The sequence below is a fragment of the Archocentrus centrarchus genome, chromosome 15 (genome assembly GCF_007364275.1).
Source record: "Archocentrus centrarchus isolate MPI-CPG fArcCen1 chromosome 15, fArcCen1, whole genome shotgun sequence".
NCBI classification, from domain to species: Eukaryota; Metazoa; Chordata; class Actinopteri; order Cichliformes; family Cichlidae; genus Archocentrus; species Archocentrus centrarchus.
Window position 1 is genome coordinate 380,082 of NC_044360.1, and position 22,831 is coordinate 402,912.

At 43.2% G+C, this 22,831-nt stretch overlaps 1 protein-coding gene and 1 long non-coding RNA gene across 2 annotated transcripts in view; both read right to left on the bottom strand.

The window, feature by feature from the left end:
* Window positions 1-1,821: 1,821 nt before the first annotated feature.
* Window positions 1,822-22,831, bottom strand: part of prkn (parkin RBR E3 ubiquitin protein ligase) — a 52,134-nt gene continuing 31,124 nt past the window's right edge. Inside the window, exons 4-11 of the mRNA XM_030747733.1 lie at window positions 21,560-21,675; window positions 21,389-21,472; window positions 20,897-21,012; window positions 20,667-20,803; window positions 20,352-20,413; window positions 2,425-2,655; window positions 2,230-2,347; window positions 1,822-2,162 (exon numbers count right to left, since the gene is read on the bottom strand). Coding sequence (XP_030603593.1) covers window positions 2,059-2,162; window positions 2,230-2,347; window positions 2,425-2,655; window positions 20,352-20,413; window positions 20,667-20,803; window positions 20,897-21,012; window positions 21,389-21,472; window positions 21,560-21,675 — 968 coding nt within the window. The 3' untranslated portion in view covers window positions 1,822-2,058. The remainder of the gene's footprint in view (window positions 2,163-2,229; window positions 2,348-2,424; window positions 2,656-20,351; window positions 20,414-20,666; window positions 20,804-20,896; window positions 21,013-21,388; window positions 21,473-21,559; window positions 21,676-22,831) is intronic.
* On the bottom strand, window positions 16,838-18,026 carry LOC115793029 (uncharacterized). The gene is made up of 3 exons (XR_004021090.1): window positions 17,686-18,026; window positions 17,570-17,582; window positions 16,838-17,033 (listed from the first exon to the last, which is right to left on the bottom strand). It is a non-coding gene; the product is annotated as an uncharacterized LOC115793029 (long non-coding RNA).

A 22,831-nucleotide genomic window follows, 5' to 3' on the forward strand; every position in this document is an offset into this window, starting at 1 on the left:
CTGAACCTTCTTCCTGCTTGGCTCTTTTATTTTAGCGTCACGTGAGTTTACACAAAGCTCAGGTAACAACATCACTCACGTCACATGATGTAATCATGTATGTGTATGTGGGTGTGTGTGTGTATGTGTGTGTGTCCTCAGGAAACAGGCGTTACCTGCTTTCCTCACCTGGAGGGTCCGGGTGTGTGTGAGTATGTTTTGTGCTTACAATCTGATGGTCATGTGCATGTTTATGATGAACACATTGTGATACATAGAAAAACAGTTACATGTTTATCTATTCTAACATTCATACTGAACAATATCTATCACTCCTATATTGTGTAATATCCAGTATTCATTCACTAGTGCAATATTCATTCACCAAGTGCAATATTCATCATCTTCATTATTATATGTATACACACATTTACTTTCTTACAATGTACAGATGCACCAATGTATGTATATATATTTATACATTCTATTTTTTGTATATTTTACACATTGTTTATTTTCTATATATCTCTTGATCATATTGATTATACTAGATTATAATATTTTTATTTTCATTTTTAGAGAGTTTGATTTTCTGTTACATGGCACTGAACAGGAGTGGCCCTCCAATCTCATTGTACATCCTGTATAATGACAATAAAGGCATTCTATTCTATTCTATTCACAGGGCCTTCGCACATTTTGTGCTCGGGCCCTAATAAGTTATCTAGATTAATCGCGCTACACAGATTAAGCTACACAAAAACTCCACTGTGCTTTGTAACAGGAACAAGAAGTGATATAAATATTTTCCAAGTGAGAGCACCACAATGAATGCACTGAGCAGCTCAGCAACACCACAGTTCGCCTCTAATCTCTTTGGAAGTTGTTCTGGGCTCTTTGGTTACCATTTGTATTAGCTGTCTCTTTAATTTTCCATGAATTTTCCTCTTGCTGCCATGTACAGGGAGGTTGGCTACAGTCCCATGAACCTTAAACTTCTAAATATATGTAACTGTAGTCACAGGAACATCATGCTGCTTGGAGATGGTTTTATAGCCTTTACTTTTGTCAATAATTGTCTCTTAGATGCAACTCATTGTCATTGTGCACACAAGGCACACAACTAAATGATCGTTCCAGATCACTCATCCAGAGACGAGCATCTGCCGTCATGTAGCCAGAGACCGGTGCAACCGTTAGGTCGGTGTGGCTTAAGTGTCTTGCCCAAGGACACAATGCAGCACAGGGACAGGGGCTCGAACCTGCAACCTGCCGGCTGTAAGGTGAGCGCCTACCCACTGCGCCACTGCCAGTGTCCTTCTCATCTCTGGAGCCTGGAAGGCTGACTGGATTTCTTTTTGTTTCTTGAAGATGTTTAAACTCTCATCCGAAAGGCTTCTTCAGTTCTCAAACCAATCGTCTTTCTCATTTGCTGAGGTAGCTCTCCCCTTAGCTTTCTGTGGTCCATGTTCAGTGTGGTACACACAATGATACCAAACAGCACAGTGAAAACTTTTCACCCTTTAAACAGGCAGACTGACAAGTTAGAAGACACCTGCGATACTAATTATAGAACACACCTTAGTTAAACATCCCTATGGTCAGTGTATTTTCATTCTATGGGCACCATCATTTTTATCCAGGCCAGTTTCATTAGTTTGTTTTTAAAATTATTCTGTTAAATTCAAAAGCAATGTCTGATTTACATTAGTTAATTTCATTAGTTATTCTGCTATTGACTCTTGTTTTGAGCTTCAATCAGGTACACACACACACACACATACACACCCACCTTTTGTTGGTTTTAAAAACAGATCAATCATGAGTCAGAGATCAATAACATCAGTTTCAGTCAGCATCATCTGACTTTTATTGTGAAGGAGCTTCTGCAAACAAGTTTGTCATCTTGTGCTATAATGTAAGGGCAGTCGTCAAAGCATTTTACTGCTAGTTGTACCCTGTACCTATGTGACAAATAAACTTTGACTTGATTTGATTTTGATTTGAAAGTCATCAGTCCTTTTTATGATTGTTCAGCAGCTGTACAATCAGGGTGAACTCTGCAGTCATGTGACCCGTTTATCCGAACCAGTGGTTTCCCATACACTCCCTGTTCCAGGGGACACCGCAGAGCCAGCACCATTCAGCTTTGCACAGCGGACACTGCATGTGCATGCAGCCACCTGCAGGGGGAGACAGAGAATCAGTCATGTCACATGACAACCAACACATATGATATCTGACACTTACCGTTTCTCTCCACAGGAACCAAACATGTTGGGCAGCGCCGGGTTGACTCCGCAATGAAGAGCAGAGATGCTTGCTCCCACCTCCCCCTGAGAGATGCCTCTTCCCTGACCACAAAACCCTGAGAAAGAGGAGTCAGACAACTACTTCTTCATCAATATCATCATTATGCAATCTATATGTGATTGGTCAGCTCACCTGTGCAGTTTCCACTGTGGGTGGAGCTGTCAGCACCTGACATGGCCCCTCATGGTACTCCCCCCTGCAGACTCTGCAAAAGATGAAGCCACAGCCAAGCTGTTGGTCACACTTCACCTTCCTGCTGTTGTCAGGTGGAAGAAGCCCTGCCCCACAGCCAGGTGATGGACACATCAATCCTCCAATGGTCAGCAGACACTCCTCAGCACCATACTGCAGGTACCGCCCATACTGAAGGGACACACAGGTGAGTGAGAGGGACTATGGCTACACCTGCTGTTCATGTGGTTTACCTGATTCACGTGGAGCATGCTCACAGGCTCTGTTTGTTTCTGGCTGAATAAACTTCAATCTTAGAGACAAGATTATTTTACATCAGCCAAGGAAGTTATGTTTTTGGTAGCGTCTGTGTGTCATTCTGTCTGTAAACGTGATAGCTGTTGGAGAACCTACGACCTGTGACTGAGACAAAGCTTTCTGGGCAGCACATTTTACATCTCTTCAATTTTTCATGAATTTTCCTCTTGTAGCCATACCCAGGGAGGTTGTCTACAGTCCCATGAACCTTAAACTTCTAAATATGTGCAACTGTAGTCACAGGAACATCAAGCTGTTTGCAGATGGTATTGTAGCCTTTACCTCTAAGATGCTTGTCAATAATCGTTCCCTGTGACAGCTCTCTCCTTTGCTTTCTGTGGTCCATGTTCAGTGTGTTACACACCATGATACCAAATAGCACAGTGACTACTTTTCACCCTTTAAATAGGCAGACTGACCACAAGTTAGAAGACACCTGTGATGCAAATTACAAGACACACCTTAGGTGCCGTTTACACGAGACCGTTTTCATTTTGAAACGGCGTCGTTTTGATGCGTTTCGCCCTTCTGTTTACACGACAACAGAGTGAAAACGATGTGTTTCAGAAACGGGGTCCAGAGTGGAGCCTTTCAGAAACGCACCGGCTTGCGTTCTCGTGTAAACACTTGAAACCGGGGTGATTTGAAAACGCTCGACTCGCACATGCGCACTTTGGTTGCGACGGCCACAGTTTTTCGCGCACGCGCAAATTGATAAACAGTACTCGTGGATTCACGAGTGCTTCTTATGCTTTTCTTGTGTTTTTACCGTTTTGTAATTCAGCGTTGTGTGCAGCAGCGATCCAACCTCATCGTCAGTCCACACAAAACCTCTCACATTGGCAGTTTTGTAAGTAATGAACAATTTGCCGCACTACCTACTGTGTCACTCCACGCATGCGCGTCTTGCATAAACAAACTTTGCAAAGAGAAAACCAACGCCAACTTGTGGCCTGGCATGGGAACTACATCGTTTCCATCGTTTCACATATCATCGTGTAAACGCGGACCGTTTCTGAAACGCCATCGTGTAAACGAAAGGCTGAAACGCATCAAAACGACACCGTTTCCAGTGAAAACGGCTTCGTGTAAACGGCACCTTAGTTTAACAAGTCCCTATGTTTAATTTATATCCTTTACAGCGGTACCATCATTTTTGTCCGTGGTCAGTTTCATTAGTTTGTTTCATCCATCTATTTTTTTCTACTTATCCAGGGCCGGGTTGTGGGGGCAGGAGCCCCTTCTGAATGACTGCACTCTTAACCCTATCTCTAAGTGAGAGGCCAGCCACCCTTTGAAGGAAGCTCATTTCTGCCACTTGCATCTGCAATTTCATTCTTTCAGTCACTGCTCTAAGCTCTTAACCATAGATGAGGTTAGGGAAGTAGATTGACTAATCAATTGACAGCTTCACTTTCACGCTCAGCACTCTCTTTATCATGACGCATCGGTGCAGCCACAGCCCCAATCTGCCTGACATCTCCTGCTCCCTTCGCCTGTCACTCATGAACAAGACCCAGTGATGCTTAAACTCCTGCCACTTCACACTCAGCTGTGAACCATTCCACTGCGAGCTGAAGGCCACCACCTGATGAAGTCAACAGGACCGCATCATCTGCAAAGAGCAGAGATGAGATTTTGCAGCCACCAAGGTGGAAGCCTTCCTCCACTTGGCTACACCTAAGAATTCTGTCCATAAAAATTATGAACAGAATCTGTGACAAAGGACAGCCCTGGTGATGTCCAGCACCCACAGAAACCGAATCCAACTTATCGCTGTCAATACAGACCAAGCTCTCTCTGCGGTTGTACAAGGACTGAATGGCCCACAACAACAGGCCAGCACCTCCCACAGGATGCCCCAAGGGATGCAGTCGAATGTGTTCTCCAGGTATACAAAACATATGTAGACTAGATGGGCAAACTTCCACGCACACTTGAATATCCTCGAGAGGATATAGAGCAGGTCCAGCATTCTGCAACCAGGACAAAAACTGCATTGTTCCTCTTGAATCTGAAGTTTGACTAACAGATGAACTCTCCTTTCCAGCACCCTGTCATAGACATTCCCAGGAAGGCTAAGGAGTGTGATACCCTGATAGTTGGAACACACCCTCCGGTCCTCCTTCTTTGTTATATCCCATGGTTCTAGGGGGGTTAGGAAGTACCAGCGCACATCTATTGTCAACCAACAGAAAAAAATCACTCTCCACAGCGAGTTAACACAACATCATGCGTTTCACTTTCACACATCCACACAGCCCAAAGCACTGCTTCAACTGCCCCCCCCCCCCCCCCCCCCCCCCCCCCCCCCCCCCCCCCAAAAAAAACAAACAAAAAAAACAGCCCATCAACCCATTTCCACCTCTTTAAACAGGGTGACCTTAATTGAGAATGGGAACACCCATTGTTGGAAAAAGGATGACAGCTCCTGCAGAGGGGAGAGAGAGAAAACACAACATACCCTCGCATACACAAAATAAAACACAACACAACAGCTGTAACATTTTTGAAGATGGGAACCACCACCCCAGCCTGCCAATTCAGAGGTACCACCCCAGATCTCTACGCAAGGTTGCAGAAGTGTGTCAATCAAGACAGCCCTACAACAGCCAAAGCCTTCAGGAACTCAGGGCAACTCTCATCCAGCCCAGGGGCCCTGCCACCAAGGAGTTGTTTAACTACCTCAGTGACCTCACTCCCAGTGATAGGCGAAACCGTTCAAATCTCAAACCATTTTTTCTCCACTCGGCAACACACCCGCCGAGGAACAAATTCTGCTTCAGAGCAGGCAACGTAAAAGGAAATCTGAAACTTCTGGCTAAGGCTAAACCTAGATTTGGTAAAATAATAATTCATGTCGGCAGTAATGACACCTGGTTATGCAAGTCAGAGATCACTAAAGTTAATATTGAATCAGTGTGTAACTTTGTAAAAACAATGTCGGACTCTGTAGTTTTCTCCCAATCAGACCAGGAGTGACATGTTTGGCCATGTGTTCTCCTTGAATTTATGGCTGAGTGGTGTCCAAAAAATTATGTGGGCTTTATAGATAATTGGGAAACTTTCTAGGGAAAACCTGGTCTTGTTAGGAGAGATAGAAAAACAAAAACAACTCTTCTTCGAGTTCTGGACTTCTGGGTCACTGCTCGTGTGGGTGACCGGTCAGCTCGCAGAGCAATCTTTTAGTGTTTTTTAGCATTTTTATTTCTGTTTTCCATATTATATCTCACTTAGTTCTTACGCGCTCTTGTTCTCTTTTTTAAAAAAACTTGTAGACACGAGAACAAAACATACTGCCATGCGTACACGCTGATGCTAGCGATAGCTTCTCTGCCACTAAGGACTCTACCGGAATTCTTCCTTCGCCATGGATATCTGTGGACTTTCCTGGACATTACTCATGCTGCTTTTTCTCCTCTCGCGGAGGATCGTTTCCACCAACAAAATATATTTCTCTGTCGACCAGCGGATTGTTTACCCCAGAGACTTCCTGCTGCAGCTTGGCATTAACAACCACGCCATCAACACAGACTCGTTTCCCAAGGAAATACTCCGCAAGGACTCATCCCATCACAGTAACTACACTCACCATAAATATAAAACGACCAGAAGAGGTAAGAAAAAAGGTGGAATAAGAGTCAGGCTTAAGCAGGAGACTTGTAAACAAAGACCGCTTCCCCCCATTATCTTAGCCAACGTGCGCTCACTCCGAAACAAATTAGATGAGATTCAAGCAAACATACACCACCTGCATGAATACAGGACTGCATCTATTCTCACTTTTATGGAGACCTGGTTAAATAAAAGCGATTGTGACAGAACATTGCATATAGATGGCTTTTCCCCTCCATTGAGGCTGGATAGAGATGGAGCGCTAACTGGAAAACAACATGGCGGCGGCGTCTGCCTGTATGTAAACACACGCTGGTGCTCGACGGTTGTGGTGAGGGAGGAGCTGTGTACCAAAAACACTGAACTTTTGGCCGTCTCTCTCTGAACTTTTGGCTTTCAGCAATATATTACATGCACCACTCGCATGGGGAAGACACTGGATAAATGCTTTGGGTCAGTCCCTGATGCATACAGGTCGGTAGCTCTCCCACCTCTGGGCTCTGCCGACCATAACACCATCCACCTGGTTCCAGCTAATTAATCAAAGACCCAGACAAAGTTTTAATTCTTTTGAAAGCCTGACTCTTACTCTTGTCCACCCTAATTGGGAAACTCAAAAACCTGTTTTATCTGTTATTATCTATCGTCCACCTGGTCCTTACTCAGAGTTTCTGTCTGATTTCTCAGACTTTTTATCTGATTTAGTGCTCAGTTCAGATAAAATAATTATAGTGGGTGCCAAGCCAAGCCAAGCCAAGTTTATTTATAAAGCACTTTAAAAACAGTAACCACTGACCAAAGTGCTGTACATAAAACATATCAGGACAAGAGAAGATAAAATTTAAAAAGGTAATTAAAAAATAAATAAATGCATACATAAATAGAATAAAATTAATAAATAAAAACAATAAAATACACAGTTTATCCTAAAAAATAAGTAAGTAAAATAAAAACAAAATAAAACAGCAGCTCATACTAGTCAAAGGCCAAATGAAAAAGATATGTCTTAAGAGCAGATTTAAAATTGGCCAATGACGAGGCCTGTTTAATGCCCAATGGCAGTGAATTCCAGAGTTCAGGAGCTGCCACAGCAAAGGCTCTGTCTCCTCTGAGCCTCCGCTGTGTCCTCGGCACATCAAGGTACAGTTGTTCAGCTGATCTGAGTATGCTGGGGCAAGGCCATGTAATGACTTAAAAACAAATAAAAGAATTTTAAAATGGACTCTAAAATGGACGGGCAGCCAGTGCAGTGAGGATAAAACAGGAGTAATACGCTCCCTCCTCCGTGATCCCGTCAAGAGCCGTGCAGCACCATTTTGAACCAGCTGTAGACGAGATAGGGAAGACTGGCTAACATCAACATACAATGCATTGCAATAATCCAGCCTAGTTGTGATAAAGGCATGGATCACTACTTCAAAGTGTTTTTTTGATAAAATATTTTTTATCTTCACCAGCTGCCTCAAATGAAAGAAACTAGATCTCACCACTGCACTGATCTGGCCCTCCAACTTAAAACTCTCATCCATCATAAAACCCAAATTTGTGACAAACGGCTTTACATATTGTGATAATGGACCCAGGTCCACGGGAGGAAATCCACTAGTGGTACTAGGGCAAAAAACACTCACATCTGTCTTTTTGTCATTAAAATTTAGAAAGTTTAGAGCCATCCAAGATTTAATGTCATCAAGACACTTAATTAAAATCTGTACAGAGTTGGCTTCCTTGCGATTTAGGGGCATATAAATCTGTGTATCATCCGCATAGCAATGGAAAGCAATTTTATGCCTTCTAAGGATGGAGCCGTGGGGGGGTAGATATAAAGAAAACAACAGAGGTCCGAGTATCGAACCCTGTGGCACTCCACACGACAAAGGAGCAGGGGATGATCTAAAATCGCCTAGGTTAACATAAAAGGACCTATCAGCCAAATATGACCTAAGACACTCTAAGACAGTGCCTTGGAAACCCACATACTGCTCTAAACGAGAAATTAAAATACTATGATCCACAGTGTCAAAGGCAGCTGTCAAATCTAAGAGAAGTAAAACCACGTAGTCTCCTGCATCTGTAGCTAAAAGGATATCATTAAAAACCCTCAGCAACACAGATTCAGTACTATGAAGAGGTTTAAAGCCAGATTGAAAGACCTCAAGGATATTATTGTCATCTAGGAAGGTTTTCAATTGGCTAAAAACAACTTTCTCTAGGATTTTAGACAGAAAAGGAAGCTTAGAAATGGGCCTATAATTGGATAAAACAAAAGGATCAAGACCAGGTTTTTTGATCAGTGGTTGAATTGTTGCACATTTAAAAACTTTAGGAACCACGCCAGTAGACAGGCTACTATTAATGAGAGCCAGGACAAGTGGGCCTCAGACAGAAATAACCTCCTTAAAAAGTCGAGGTGGGATAGTGTCAGTCGGAGAGCCTGAGGGCTTCAGGTGGCCAACAGTCTCACATAAGGAAGACAGAGTGACAGGCTCAAACTGGTACAAAGCAGTAGAGCGATGAACAGAGACTGAGGGGTCAAAGGCTGGGGATAATATATGAGCCCTAACACTGTTCACCTTATCCACAAAAAAAATTGCAGAATTTCTCACAAGTCTCAATGCCAGTACACTGACGGGTGTTTAAAACATTATCAATAATATTAAATATACACGAGGCTTGCGACAGTTACGCAGAATGATGCTAGACAAGTGCTCCCGTTTGGCATCTTTCACCACTAGCTGGTAGTGATGCCAACAGTCCTTTAATATTTGGAACGACACTTGAATCTTTTTTCCACTTTCGCTCGGCTTTTCGGCATTCACGTCAAGCAGCACGAGTCGTATCATTTAACCAGGGTTCTAATTTAATCTTAGGTTTTCTGGTTTTTAGTGGGGCCACTTCATCTAAAATGGACTGGCAAACAGAATAAAACCAAGAAGTGAGCATCTCTGTATCAGAAGATATAGACTCAGGGATGCTGCAGTTCTGATCAAGAACAGCAGAAAAGCCAGTAGCAGTGAGCTGGTTTACAATGCGACAGCGCCGTGCAGAAGCACGAGGTTTAACTAAGTTACAGGGCAGAACAATGTCAAATAGCACAGGCTTATGATCTGAAAATACAGCCTCACAAATCACTAAGTTGGAAACAGACAACCCATATGATAAAACGAGGTCAAGTGTATGACCACGTTCCTGTGTGGGCCCAGACACCCACTGCATAAAATTAAAAGAATCAATCAAATTTAAAAAGTCCGCAACCATTGGTTTGTCAGGACAGCACACATGTATGTTAAAATCTCCAACAATAAGGACTTGATAATATTTGGGCATAATATCTGCCAACAGTTCAGAAAAGTCATTTAAAAAGTCCTTATTCTATCTGGGTGGCCTGTAAATAACAGCACACAACACAGGGTGAGAGCGACCCAGCTCAAAGAGACTCAGTTCAAAGCCGGAGGAAGAAAGCGATGGAGACAGCGACTTACATTTATACACGTTTCGGAAAAGAGTCGCTATCCCTCCTCCACGGCCTGATGTCCGAGTACAGTTTAAATAATCACACTCAGACGGTAATAGTTTTGAGAAAACGCTGAAGTCACCAACATTCACCCAGGTCTCCGTCACACAAAGGAAATCCAATCCATTTGAAGTGAAGAAATCCTTAAGGATAAAAGTTTTATTTGAAAGGGATCTAGCATTTATCAAGCCAATCCTAACAGGAACCGGCAGGGCTGGGTCGCTAGTGCTGCAAACATCCCGACGGAGAGCCCGGAGATTCCTCAAATCCACTCCCTGCTGCTTGGAGCGACACGAGGAAAAATGGTGAGGCCGCGACCGCTGCAACAGATCCTCTGAGCCAGCTACAGGCACTAACCAGGTGTAGACAGGTTCTCGAGAGCACCAGAACAAACTTCTTACAGTCGCCTCACCATACTGCGATAAGCAGGCCTTCAACTTTACCAGCCTCCCGCTCCGTCTCCCACATGAACGGTGGCGCTTTCTTCGGGAAGGGGCCAGAGCGCAGAGAAGGTATTCGGGAACCTCCGACAGAACCGGAGGCAAAGTTTCTTGGTTACCATACATAAATTTTGTCTCTGCCAGGGGTCGAAGATCCAGAAGAGTTTGGCGATCGTAGACTAGTAGAGTGCTGATATAAACATTTTGAAAAACAAGCGTCGATAATAACACCAACGCAAACAGACAAGGTAGTGACAGACGGCAAGCCATACACACCGGCGCCATCTTCCGATAGAGCAACCTGTGATTTTAACATCCATGTAGATGCTGAAAATGACAGCCTCGACACTGCATTTAATCTATTGTTAGATTCAATTGGCTTCTCTCAAAATGTAAAGGAGCCCACCCACCACTTTAATCATACTCTGGATCTTGTCCTTACTTTAATGGATTACACAGCTGTGGGGAATAAGTTTTATTACAGTAGAAGTCTTTGTGAAAGTGCTGTAACTAAGTTTAAGGATCTAATTCCTTCATTATTATGCTCTTCAGTGCCATGTGCCAAAACAGTGCAGAGCAGCTACCTAAACTCTGCTCCCAGTGAGGTCGATTATCTCGTCAATAGTTTTACATCCTCACTGCGTATAACTTTGGATACTGTGGCTCCTCTGAAAAGGAAAGCCTCAAATCAAAAGTGCCTGACTCCGTGGTATAATTCACAAACGCAAAGCTTAAAACGGATAACCCATAAGCTGGAGAGGGAATGGGGTCTCACTAATTTAGAAGATGTTCATTTAGCCTGGAAAAAGCTATATAAAATCATAAAATTATAGATATATTTATATATCTATAAAAAAAAAGCCATCCATAAAGCTAGGACATCTTACTACTCATCATTAATTGAAGAAAATAAGAACAACCCCAGGTTTGTTTTCAGCACTGTAGCCAGGCTGACAAAGAGTCAGAGCTCTGTAGAGAGGAGTATTCCTTTCACGTTAACTAGTAGTGACTTCATGGATTTCTTTACAAATAACATTTTAGACATTAGAGAAAAAATGATTCATAACCATCTCAAAGATTATTCTTCATGTTCAGCTGCTTTCAGCACTGCTGGTATTTGTTTAGACTTTCTGATTGATCTTTCTGAGTTAACTTCAGTAGTTACTTAGGAATAGGTAACCATCAACATGTCTATTAGACCCCATTCCTACTAGACAGCTCAAAAAAGTCCTACCATTAATTAATAGTCCAATCTTATATATGATCAATCTATCTTTGTTAATCGACTATGTACCACAGGCCTTCAAGGTGGCTGTAATTAAACCATTGATTAAAAAGCCATCACTGACCCAGCTGTCTTAGCTAATTATAGGCCAATCTCCAACCTTCCTTTTCTCTCAAAGATTCTTGAAAGAGTAGTTGTAAAACAGCTCACTGATCATCTGCAGAGGAACGGTTTATTGAAGAGTTTCAGTCAGGTTTCAGAATTCATCACAGTACAGAAACAGCATTAGTGAAGGTTACAAATGATCTTCTTAGAGCCTCTGACAGTGGACTCATCTCTGTTCTTGTCCTGTTGGACCTCAGTGCAGCTTTGATACTGTTGACCATAACATTTTATTACAGAGATTAGAGCTTGCTATAGGTATTAAAGGTACTGCACTGCAGTGGTTTGAATCATATTTATCTCATAGACTCCAATTTGTTCTTTTAGGGAGGTTGTCTTTGTACACTAAGGTTAATTAATGAGTTCCACAGGGTTCTGTGCTACGGCCAATTCTATTTACATTATACATGCTTCCCTTAGGCAGTATTATTAGAAAGCATTGCATACATTTTCATTGTTATGCAGATGATACTCAGCTTTACCTATCAATGAAGCCAGATGACAATTAGTTAAACTGCAGGAATGTCTTAAAGACATGAAGTCCTGGATGACCTCTAATTTCCTGCTTCTAAATTCAGATAAAACTGAAGTTCTTGTACTCAGCCCTACAAATCTTATATATAATAATAATCAGGTCCCATCTTATCTTAAAGAACTCATAGTACAGTATCACCCCAATAGAGCACTTAGCTGTCAGTTCCTAGGATACTTAAAAGTAGAATGGGACTGCACATTATGAAACACGCTAAACAAAACAATCTGGAGATTGTACTCCTGAGCTTGGATGCTGAAAAAGCTTTTGATTCGGTACGCTGGGCCTTCTTATATAAAGTTTTATCAAAATTCGGCTTCCACCGCAACATAGTTGACACTTTTGCCGCTCTGTACAGTAAACCCACAGCAAGGGTTAAAGTAAATGCAGATCTGATGAATGCTTTTACCTTACAGAGAGGAACAAGACAAGGCTGCGGTGCTTCTCCACTCCTGTTTGCCCTATTCTTAGAGCCATTGGCTCAATGGATCAGACAAAGGCCCGATATTAAAGGGGCTACAATGGCATCAGGTGAACATAAATTGGCCTTGTTTGCAGATGATGTGCTGATGTATGTAACACAGCCCAACCAGACACTCCCCAGAGTAATGACAGGACTAGAGGAATATGGATCACTCTCTGGATACAAAATTAACATTAACAAAACCCAGATATTAAGCCTAAACTATAACCCGACAACTGAAATAAGGAATAAGTACAATTGGAAGTGGGACTCAAAACACATTAAGTACTTAGGAGTAATCCTGACAAAAGACCTATCTAAATTATTCGAGGCCAATTACGGACCCTTGACCCACAAAATAAAATCTGACTTACAAAGATGGAATTCTGTTCCCTTCTTAAATCTATACTCCCGAGTTGAATCCATAAGAATGAATATCCTTCCTCGAATGCTTTACCTCTTTCAGTGCTTACCAATTAAAATACCTCCAAAACATTTTGATGAATGGGACAGGTTGATAGCAAAATATTTATGGCAGCATAAAAGGGCAAGGATTAAATACAAAACACTTCAAATGCTAAAAGAAAAAGGCGGTATGGGCCTCCCATGCCTTAAGGAATACTATCTAGCTGCCCAGCTTAAACCCCTAGTCTGTCTGAATTCCCCTTCCTACTCTGCGGGATGGAAGGAAATAGAAGTCAAGGTGTTAAAATTTCCAAATATGGCAATATTGACAGATATCAAACTGCAAAAGACCACAACGCTTGTGGAGGATTTCATATTTGACTCCCTACAAAATTCATGGAATAAATCAGTCAAAAAGTGTAAACTAGGTGATCTCTCAAAAATTTTGAGGTGGTGTGCTTACGATTCTGAGTTTCAGAATCAGAATCAGAATCAGAAGGTTTTTATTGCCATATGGGTGAACAGGTTCACAGCATTAGGAAATTGCTGCGGTACTTCGTGCTTACAGAAAAAAAAAAAAAAATAAGTATAAAAACTATAAGACAATATACAAGTATACAAATTGCAAATATACAGAGATATTAGAGCTTACAAAATATACAGTGCAGAGACTAATTAAAAGATAAAAGAATGTAAACTATATTCCACTAATATGTACATCAGTGCAATCAGACAGGTGCATAGACATAGGGTCATCAGCGTTTGTGGAGGGTGGTGGTAACAGTCTTAGGGTAATTGTTCATGAGTCCAACAGCAGAGGGGAAGAAACTGTTCTTATGGCGGGAGGTTCTGGTCCGTATGGACCGTAGCCTCCTGCCTGAGGGGAGAGGGTCAAAAAGTCTGTGCCCAGGGTGAGAGTGGTCGGCTGTGATCCGACCTGCACGCCCCAGTGTCCTGGAGGTGTACAGGTCCTGGAGAGATGGGAGGTTACAGCCAATCACCTTCTCAGCAGAGTGCACAACGCGCTGTAGTCTCTGTTTGTCCCTAGTGGTGGCTCCAGCGTACCACACAGTGATGGAGGAGGTAAGGATGGACTCAATGATGGCAGTATAGAACTGCACCATGGTCCTTGCTGGCAAGTTGAATTTCTTCAACTGCCGCAGGAAGTACATCCTCTGCTGGGCCTTTTTGACGACAGAGGTGATGGTGGGCTCCCACTTGAGGTCCCGGGTGATGGTAGTTCCCAGGAAGCGAAAAGAGTCCACTGTGGTGATGGGGGTGTCAGTCAGGATGATGGAGGGTAGAGGGGCTGTGTGCTTCCTAAAGTCCACTATAATCTCCACTGTCTTCTGGGCGTTCAGTACCAGGTTATTGTGGCTGCACCAGGACACCAGACGTTTGACCTCCATCCTGTAGGCCGACTCGTCCCCGTCTGAGATGAGTCCGATGAGAGTCATGTCGTCTGCAAACTTAATAAGCTTGACAGACTGGTGGTCAGAGGTGCAGCAGTTGGTATACAGGGAGAAGAGCAGAGGAGAGAGGACACAGCCCTGAGGAGTGCCAGTGCTGATGGTCCGGGAGTCCGAGACATTCTTCCCCAGCCTCACGTGCTGCTTCCTGTTCATCAGGAAGTCAATGATCCACCTGCAGATGGGATCTGGCACGTTCATCTGGGACAGCTTGTCTTGGAGGAGATCAGGGATGATGGTGTTGAAGGCAGAGCTGAAGTCCACAAACAGGATCCTGGCGTAGGTTCCCTGGGAGTCCAGATGCTGTAGGATGAAGTGCAGAGTCAGGTTGATGGCGTCGTCCACAGACCTGTTGGCTCTGTAGGCAAACTGCAGGGGGTCCAGAAGGGGGGCTGTGAGGGACTTGAGGTGGGACAGCACCAGACGCTCAAATGACTTCATGACCACAGAAGTCAGTGCCACAGGTCTGTAGTCATTTAGTCCAGTGATCCTTGGCTTCTTGGGGACAGGAACAATGGTAGCGGTTTTAAAGCAGACAGGCACGTGGCAAGCCTCCAGTGAGGAGTTGAAGATGTTCGTGAACAATGGGGCAAGCTCGTTAGCACAGTGTCTCAGTGTGGCAGGTGAGACACCATCTGGACCTGGAGCTTTGCGAGCTTTGACACTCCTGAACTGCTTTAGCACCTGGTCCTCCTGAATACAAAAGACTGTGGGGGTGGGGGAGGAGGGGGACTCTGGGGTGGGAGTCCTTGATGATGTGGGCTTCTCTGAGGTGTGGGGAGTGGGGGAGGTTGGGGGGTGAATATTTGTGTTGGCTGTATTGTAGTTGGGACTGGTGGAGGTGTGAAGGCTGCTGAACTGACCATCAAAACGACAATAGAACTCGTTCAGTCTATTTGCAGTTTGTAGGTCGTCTGTGGAGTGGGGGGTTTTAGGCTTGTAGTTGGTAATCTGCCTAAAGCTTTTCCATACAGAGGCCGCGTCGTTCTCTGAGATCTGCTGCTGTATATTCTCAGAGTGATGTGATCTAGCAGTGGCCACTTCCTTGCTAAACCTGTACTTGGCCTCTTTGTAGCAGTCTTTGTCCCCACTTTTAAAAGCCTCCCTCTTCTCTATCCACAGCTGCTTCAGTTTGGGAGTAAACCAGGGTTTGTCACTGTTATAACTCACCCTGGTGCGTGATGGCACAATGCTGTCCTCGCAGAAGTGGATATACGAGGTTACAGTGTCCGTGTAGTCATCCAGACTGTCACAGGCAGCCCTCATTGAGTCCCAGTCTGTAGTTTCGAAGCATGTGCGGAGCTCCTCCACAGCCTCACGGGTCCACTGCTTTGTTGTCCTCACCACAGGTTTTGAGAGCTTCAGCCTCTGTCTGTACGCGGGGATCAGGTGGATCATGTCGTGGTCAGAGAGGCCGAGTGCAGCGCGGGGCACTGCGTGATAAGCCCCGCTTATCGTGCTGTAGCAGTGGTCTAGTGTCTTCTCCTCTCTGGTCGGACATGTGATATATTGTTTATATTTGGGAAGTTCCTGTCTCAGGCTGGCTTTATTAAAGTCCCCAAGTACGATGATAAGAGAGTCCGGGTATGTCCGCTCCATGCACAGAATCTGCTCTGTGAGCGCGCACTGGGCCTCGTGCACGTCCGCGTCCGGCGGGATGTAAACAGCAGCCAGTATGAATGAAGCGAACTCCCGCGGAGAGTAAAACGGTTTACAGTGAATGAAAAGATATTCCAGTGAGGGAGAGCAGTGCTTAGCAATCTCTGTCACATCCGTACACCAGCCACTGTTTATGTAGAAGCAGACTCCTCCACCTGTAGCCTTGCCGGAAAGCGCAGCTTGCCGGTCTGCGCGGAGGAGATGAAATCCCTCCAACTGGAGCGCGCAGTCCGGTATCTCCTCACACAGCCATGACTCCGTGAAGCATAACACACAGGATATGGAAAAGTCTCTATTCATGCTCCTCATCAGTATCAGTTCGTCCATTTTGTTCCTAAGTGAACGCACGTTGGAGAGGAAAATCCCAGGTAAGGCTGTGCGTAATCCACGTCTCCTTAGCCTCACAAGGACGCCAGCGCGCTTCCCTCTCTTTCGGCGTCTCACTTTCTGGGCCAGAGTGTGTAATAAATCCGCCGCAGATGCGACAAAAACAGGAAATAAATCCGAAGGTGTTGTGGACCTAATGTTGAAAAGCTCTTCTCTGGTGTAAGAATACCCAGAAGAGTGTCCAGACACAGAAATAACGCACAAAAACAAACAAAACAGAGCGCACCGAAGTACCAGGGCATCCATTCGCGGCGCCATCTTGGATCGTTGGATAGTTTGCACCCAATACACAGGACGATGGTTTTAAAAGATGGATACCAAAAGGATTAACAACCTATTTCTCTTTCATCCGCAAAGGGTTTTTTTTCAAGCTTTGAGACCCTACAGAAAAAACATGGTTTAGCACAGAATGACCTTTATAGATATTTGCAAGTGAGACACCATTTCAATCATAACTTGAAAGTAATCTTTGAAAAGACGGAGCCAGGCTTTCTGCAGATATTTCTATCCTTGAGCTCAAACCACATAACAACATTATATCTAGGCTATACAAAGGAATCCAGCAAAGCAAACATGACAGCACTGAAAGTATAAAGAAAAAGTGGGAAAATGAGGGAAATATGACTATCTCCAAGGAAAGTTGGACTAAAATATGCCAACTACAATGGACAACAACGGGGTCTAACACATGGCGAGAATTCAGTTGGAGGAACATAATTAGATATTTTATCACCCCTATCCAAAAATGCCACCTAGGTAGCGGAGACGCATGTTGGAGACAGTGTGGGACCAAGGGGGCTAACCACTACCACATCTTCTGAGACTGTCAGGTTATAACCAGCTACTGGAAAGAAATAGGTGAACATGTTAATAATATATTTGGGGCTAAAATTCCCCTCAAATGTGAAACAATGTACCTGGGTGATGTACCTGTGTCCAAATGGAGCAATGGAGATAAAAGACTACTGAATATGCTACTTGTCGCAAGAAAGAAAGCTGTCACAAGAAAATGGTGGAAAGTGGAGCCCCTTACCTTTGAAGACTGGATAAACATATTACACGATATATATGTCATGGAAAAGTTGTATTTCTCCCTCAGGATGCAAAAAGACAGATTCTATGAAATCTGGACCAAGTGGACTGAGTACGTGAAACCTCTTCGGATGGACTTTCTTTAAGAATATAGTTCAGGACTCAAAACTTTGATTTGCAATGGATGGTATGCTTCCTTTGTTGATGGTTGTATGTTGAGATGTGTTTGATTTCTTTCACTGAAAATACAAAAAAATAAATTAAAAAAAAAAAAGTAGAATGGGAGCCTCCCATGGAATGCTGTCAAAGTTTGCCAGAGGTGGAAGTTGAAGATCTCGTGGACTGGGGCTTCTGCTAGGCTTTTCCAGTGCACCCTCACTATACGTTTAGGTGCACTAGGTCTGTCCAGCATCCTTCCCCGCCACCTGATCCAACTCGCCACCAGGTGATCAGTTGACAGCTTAGCTCCACTCTTCACCCAGGTGTCCAGAACATACGGCCGCAGATCTGATAATATGATTACAAAATCAATTATTGACTTGCAACCTAGGGTTTCCTGGCACTATGAGCACTTATGGATATCCTTATGTTCTAACATGATGTTCATTATGGATAAATTGTGGTTTCCACAGAGTCCAATAACAGAACACCAGTTTAGATCAGGCAGGCCATTCCACCCAATCACATCCCTCAGGACTCCCAGCAGGGAGGACAATGGAGTCACCGGATGGAGCACCCCTGAGCACCCCACTCTGCGACACCAAGAAGGCTGGGTATTCTGAACTGTAATTTGGTGCATAAGCACAAACTACAGTCAGGACAGTCTTATCCACTGGTGAAAACTCAGAAGTGCAGGCACTAAGCCAAGGGGATACAAAAATACCCACCCCAACTCGCCACCTCTCACAAACTCCAGCCCCTCTCCAGGATTCTGGTTTCAGAGCTCAGGCTGTGTGTTAAGGTGAGCCCAACTATATCTAGCCAGCATCTTTCAACCTCCTGCACTACCTCAGGCTCCTTCCCCACCAGAGGGGTGATGTTCCATGTCACAGTAGCCAGCCTTGATAACCAGAGATTGGTCTGCCAGGGCCTTGGCTGCCACCTGACACACATTGCACCCAACCCCTACAACTCCTCCTGCAGGTGGTGGGCCTACAGGAGGTTTGTGCCCAGCCAGGCCCCATGGGCGAATGCCTGGCCACCAGGGACTCTCCCTTGAACTCCCTCCCCAGGCCTGGCTCCAAGGTGGGCCTTGGTAACCCTATCCTGGGCAGGGTAAACTGTTCCCTTGATGGCTCTTTCACAAGGGTCAATAGAATTGCTCTTTGTCTGTCCCCTCACCCAGGACCAATTTCCCTTGGGAGATGTTACCAGGGGGCAAAAGCCCCTTGGACAACATAGCTCCTGGGATCACTGGTACACACAAACCCCTCCACCACAATGAAGCATTAGTTTGTTTTGTAAAATAATTCTGTTGAACCACATTTCAAACTAATGTCTCATTTTCATGAGTTAATTTTCAGTAAATTTTTATTTTTATTATTTATTATGACATTCGTCAGTTTCAAGTTATTGCTGTGACCACTGTGGGTTTTTACTTCTGATGTCTCTTTCAAGGTCAATAGATTGATCTGAAGGTCACAGTGATAATAATGCTATATAGAACTGTTTAAAACTGTTTCTCACTGACATTGTTTGTATTGACAGCATACAGGCATATAGGGAATGATATATGGGGAGTCTAAATATAATCATAAAATCATAAAATGTCATATCTTTAAAACTCTGTTTTAAATTCTGCTGCCTTTGTTTGTATTGGCAGGACTGAGGAAATGATGCTGGTATTTGGAGATTCTAAATATCATTTTATAGTTTGCATCCAAATATGTCACATTTGACCTCTGACCTCACTTTTAAATTTCACTTTTTTTAAAAATTTGCCCCAAAATGTGTTTTATTTTTAAATAAAGTGTTGTTGTGAGAAACAGAATGAATCCACATAAATAAAAAAGAATTATGCTCAAAATGGTGTCAAGTATATTAAAATGGGTGTCTACAGGGCTAATAACAAAAGCCTGAACTTTGTTTTTACTGCTCAATAAACTTGTTAAAGTATGTTTAAAAAGAACGAAGAAAACCAAACAAATATCTACGAACTACAATACTATTCCTTTAACAGGAAATCCTATGCAGAGATGAGCCTCCTTGGTGGAGGTTTGCACTCTGAGTGCTTCTTATTTTTGACATTTTCTTGGATTTAGTTGTTATTGCTGCCACGGTTTCTGCTTTGTGTTCACTTTGCCAGGATAAAGGCTGAGGTCTCTCACTGGGTCACTTTGTTCAGAAGTTTTCTGTTTTCTGCTGAGCTTGTGTTTTTCACATCTGTCTCTGTGCGCTCAGTACAGGTGGATCATCGTTTCATCACATTTTACCTTTAAGTGATATTTGTGTTATTTATTTTGTTTTGGTTGTTTTTGTTATTTCGCATTTTGTCTTCAGAATCAATTTTTTTCTAGTTCAGTGTTTACAAACTTCAGAATATTTCCCTCAGGGGAAACATCAGTCATGATACACAGTACAAGTACTATGCCTGTATTTGATATACAGTAAAAGTACTGTGTGTACTGCATGCCTATATTTGATACGCAGTAAAAGTACTGTGTGTACCTGCTCATCTCCCAGGATCCTGAAATGATGAACTTCTTTAATCAGAGAGTCGTCACAGCCGGCTGCAAACACATTCACAGCACATGAAACATGTTTACACTGACTTTTGATGAGGATGATGATGAAAATGGGGTGGAGTCTGTGTTTCAGTCTCAATCTGTCAGAATTTCACAATAAAAGCAAGCTGTAATGAGCTCCTGTCTGCAATCAATCACTATCAATCACTGAAGGAAAATAAAATCAGATTCTCAGACAGCATTACTCTAAAGTATTTCCATGGGAAGTAAAGGTTACACTGACCCTGCCCTCTCTCACCTGCACATGGCAGCGAGTAGCCAATCACAGGATGGTAAACAAACTGACGCTCATTCAGTCGTGTCTGACAGTAATGCCGGAAACAGTCGAGACAGATCACATGACGATCCGAGCACTCGAAGACTAGGACCACGTCCCTGAGAGGCAAAGGGGGCGGGGTTACAGCAGACTGACATCCAAACTGTATGTGTATGTGTATGTGTATGTGTGTGCGTGCATGCATGCGTTACAGGACATCAGTGCAGGCAATGCAGGGAACACTTCTGGTGTTGGTCATGATCAGGTCGAGGGCCACGGAGAGGTCGTTATCTGATGTGGGGTGGGACGCACACTTCATGTAGAACTCCTACAGACACACACACACACACACAGCTCATCAGATAATTAGGTTTTCTGTTAAACATGTCCATGTGGAAACAAGCACAGGGAGGAATAGTTCCCAGAAAAACTAAAGTTTGGCCCTGCCCCTTGTCTCCGCCCCTCAGTGTCACACCCACCCTCCTCGGGTATATAAGTTACTCCTCAGTTTTACACATTGTGTTCTAACAGCTGATGAATATTTTACAAATATTTCTTGATATGTTAATCTCTGAGCTCCTCCTAGTGATAATTGTAAATTATTCTGCTGATTATTTTCTGACTAATTGATCATTAATTTCATCACTACAACAGGAAATACAGATTTATTGATCACTCATTTGATAGAAGCCCTGCCCCCTTACCGCTTCGTGGCCTTGACAACCTTCTGACTGACAGATGCCATGGATATGACTGGGGAGGAGAATGTCATCCCAGCAGGAGGGACCCTGAAACACAGACCATCAGTGAAACAGCACCCCCTGTGGTCACACACAGGTGCTAGTATAAGTACTTATACAGGTACTGTCTCCCACCCTGCTGAGCGTCAGCGTCGTCTGTTTGCAGCTTCGGCAGCGAACTCGTAGCTTTCCCGGTTGGATCGACCTGCAGCTTTTACAGAACACGAAGAAAGTATTGCAGGTACGTGCACCTGTACACACAGAACACAGTCAGGGTAATAAAGTACTGCGTGCACTAAAAAGGATTTCAGTTCTAAAAAACTATTTCTGAGGGTATTTTTTTGTCTTGAAATATTTATGACCTCACCCACTGACAGGTGGAAGGAGGTGATGTTTGTCTGTCTGTCAGCAATATAAAGTTTCATCAGTTTTGGTTCAAAACTGATGAAACTCTCTAAACTGATGAAATATTCCTCAGGGGCCCAACATTTTCAAGGTCAAAGGTCAAGGTCACTCAAATTTCCAAACATTAAAAAACATCCCTCTCTTATCATTCAATTTTTCATCTACCGCGATGAAATTTGGTACCAAACGATAATTCATTGTCTTTTTCTATTTTAAATTAAAATACTCAAAATAATGCAAAGTGAACTACAAACCCTACACAAAAATCACACACAAATACAATTCATATCTCAGCAAATGTTTTTTTCATTTGTTGTTTTTAGAGGATGCTGTTCGGATCTAAAAACTGAATCAAATATATGCAATAGCTGTATGTGCTATCATCGGTTCCTGTGGGTCTCATTTATTATTATTCTCTATTATTATTCTTTTTTAAATACAAAAATATTTTACAGTTTTTACAAGTGTGTTATAAACGCACCTATGGTCAATTAACCTAACCCCATGCACTTACTGGGGTTAGGTTAATTGGCTACTCTAAATTGCCCATAGGTGTGAATGTGAGTGTGGATGGTTGTCTGTCTCTCTGTGTTAGCCCTGCAACAGGCTGGCAACCTGTAAAGGGTGTACCCTAGATTTTTCCTGTTTGTTTTTATGTAACTTCACACTGAGTGTAGAAGGTATGGACTGGAAAATATAATGAAGCTGTAGAATGAAGTCTTTTTACTGTGTATTTCAAATTTCATCAAGATAGCACAAAAACTTGCTGTTTTGTAAAGGTTTTTGTGTGCTAATGTCCAGGCGTGGTCTCACATGTTAGCAGCCTTTGATATGCAGACTTCAAATGGCTGTAACTCCTCAATGCTTAAACATACAGTAATCAATGAGGCTCTAATCAAAGATACGACCCTGAGGGATCCTCTGCTATACACAAAGTTACTGATAATGTGAATTAATTATAAGTATAGACATGTAAATCAGAGGTTGCCCTAATTGGTAAAA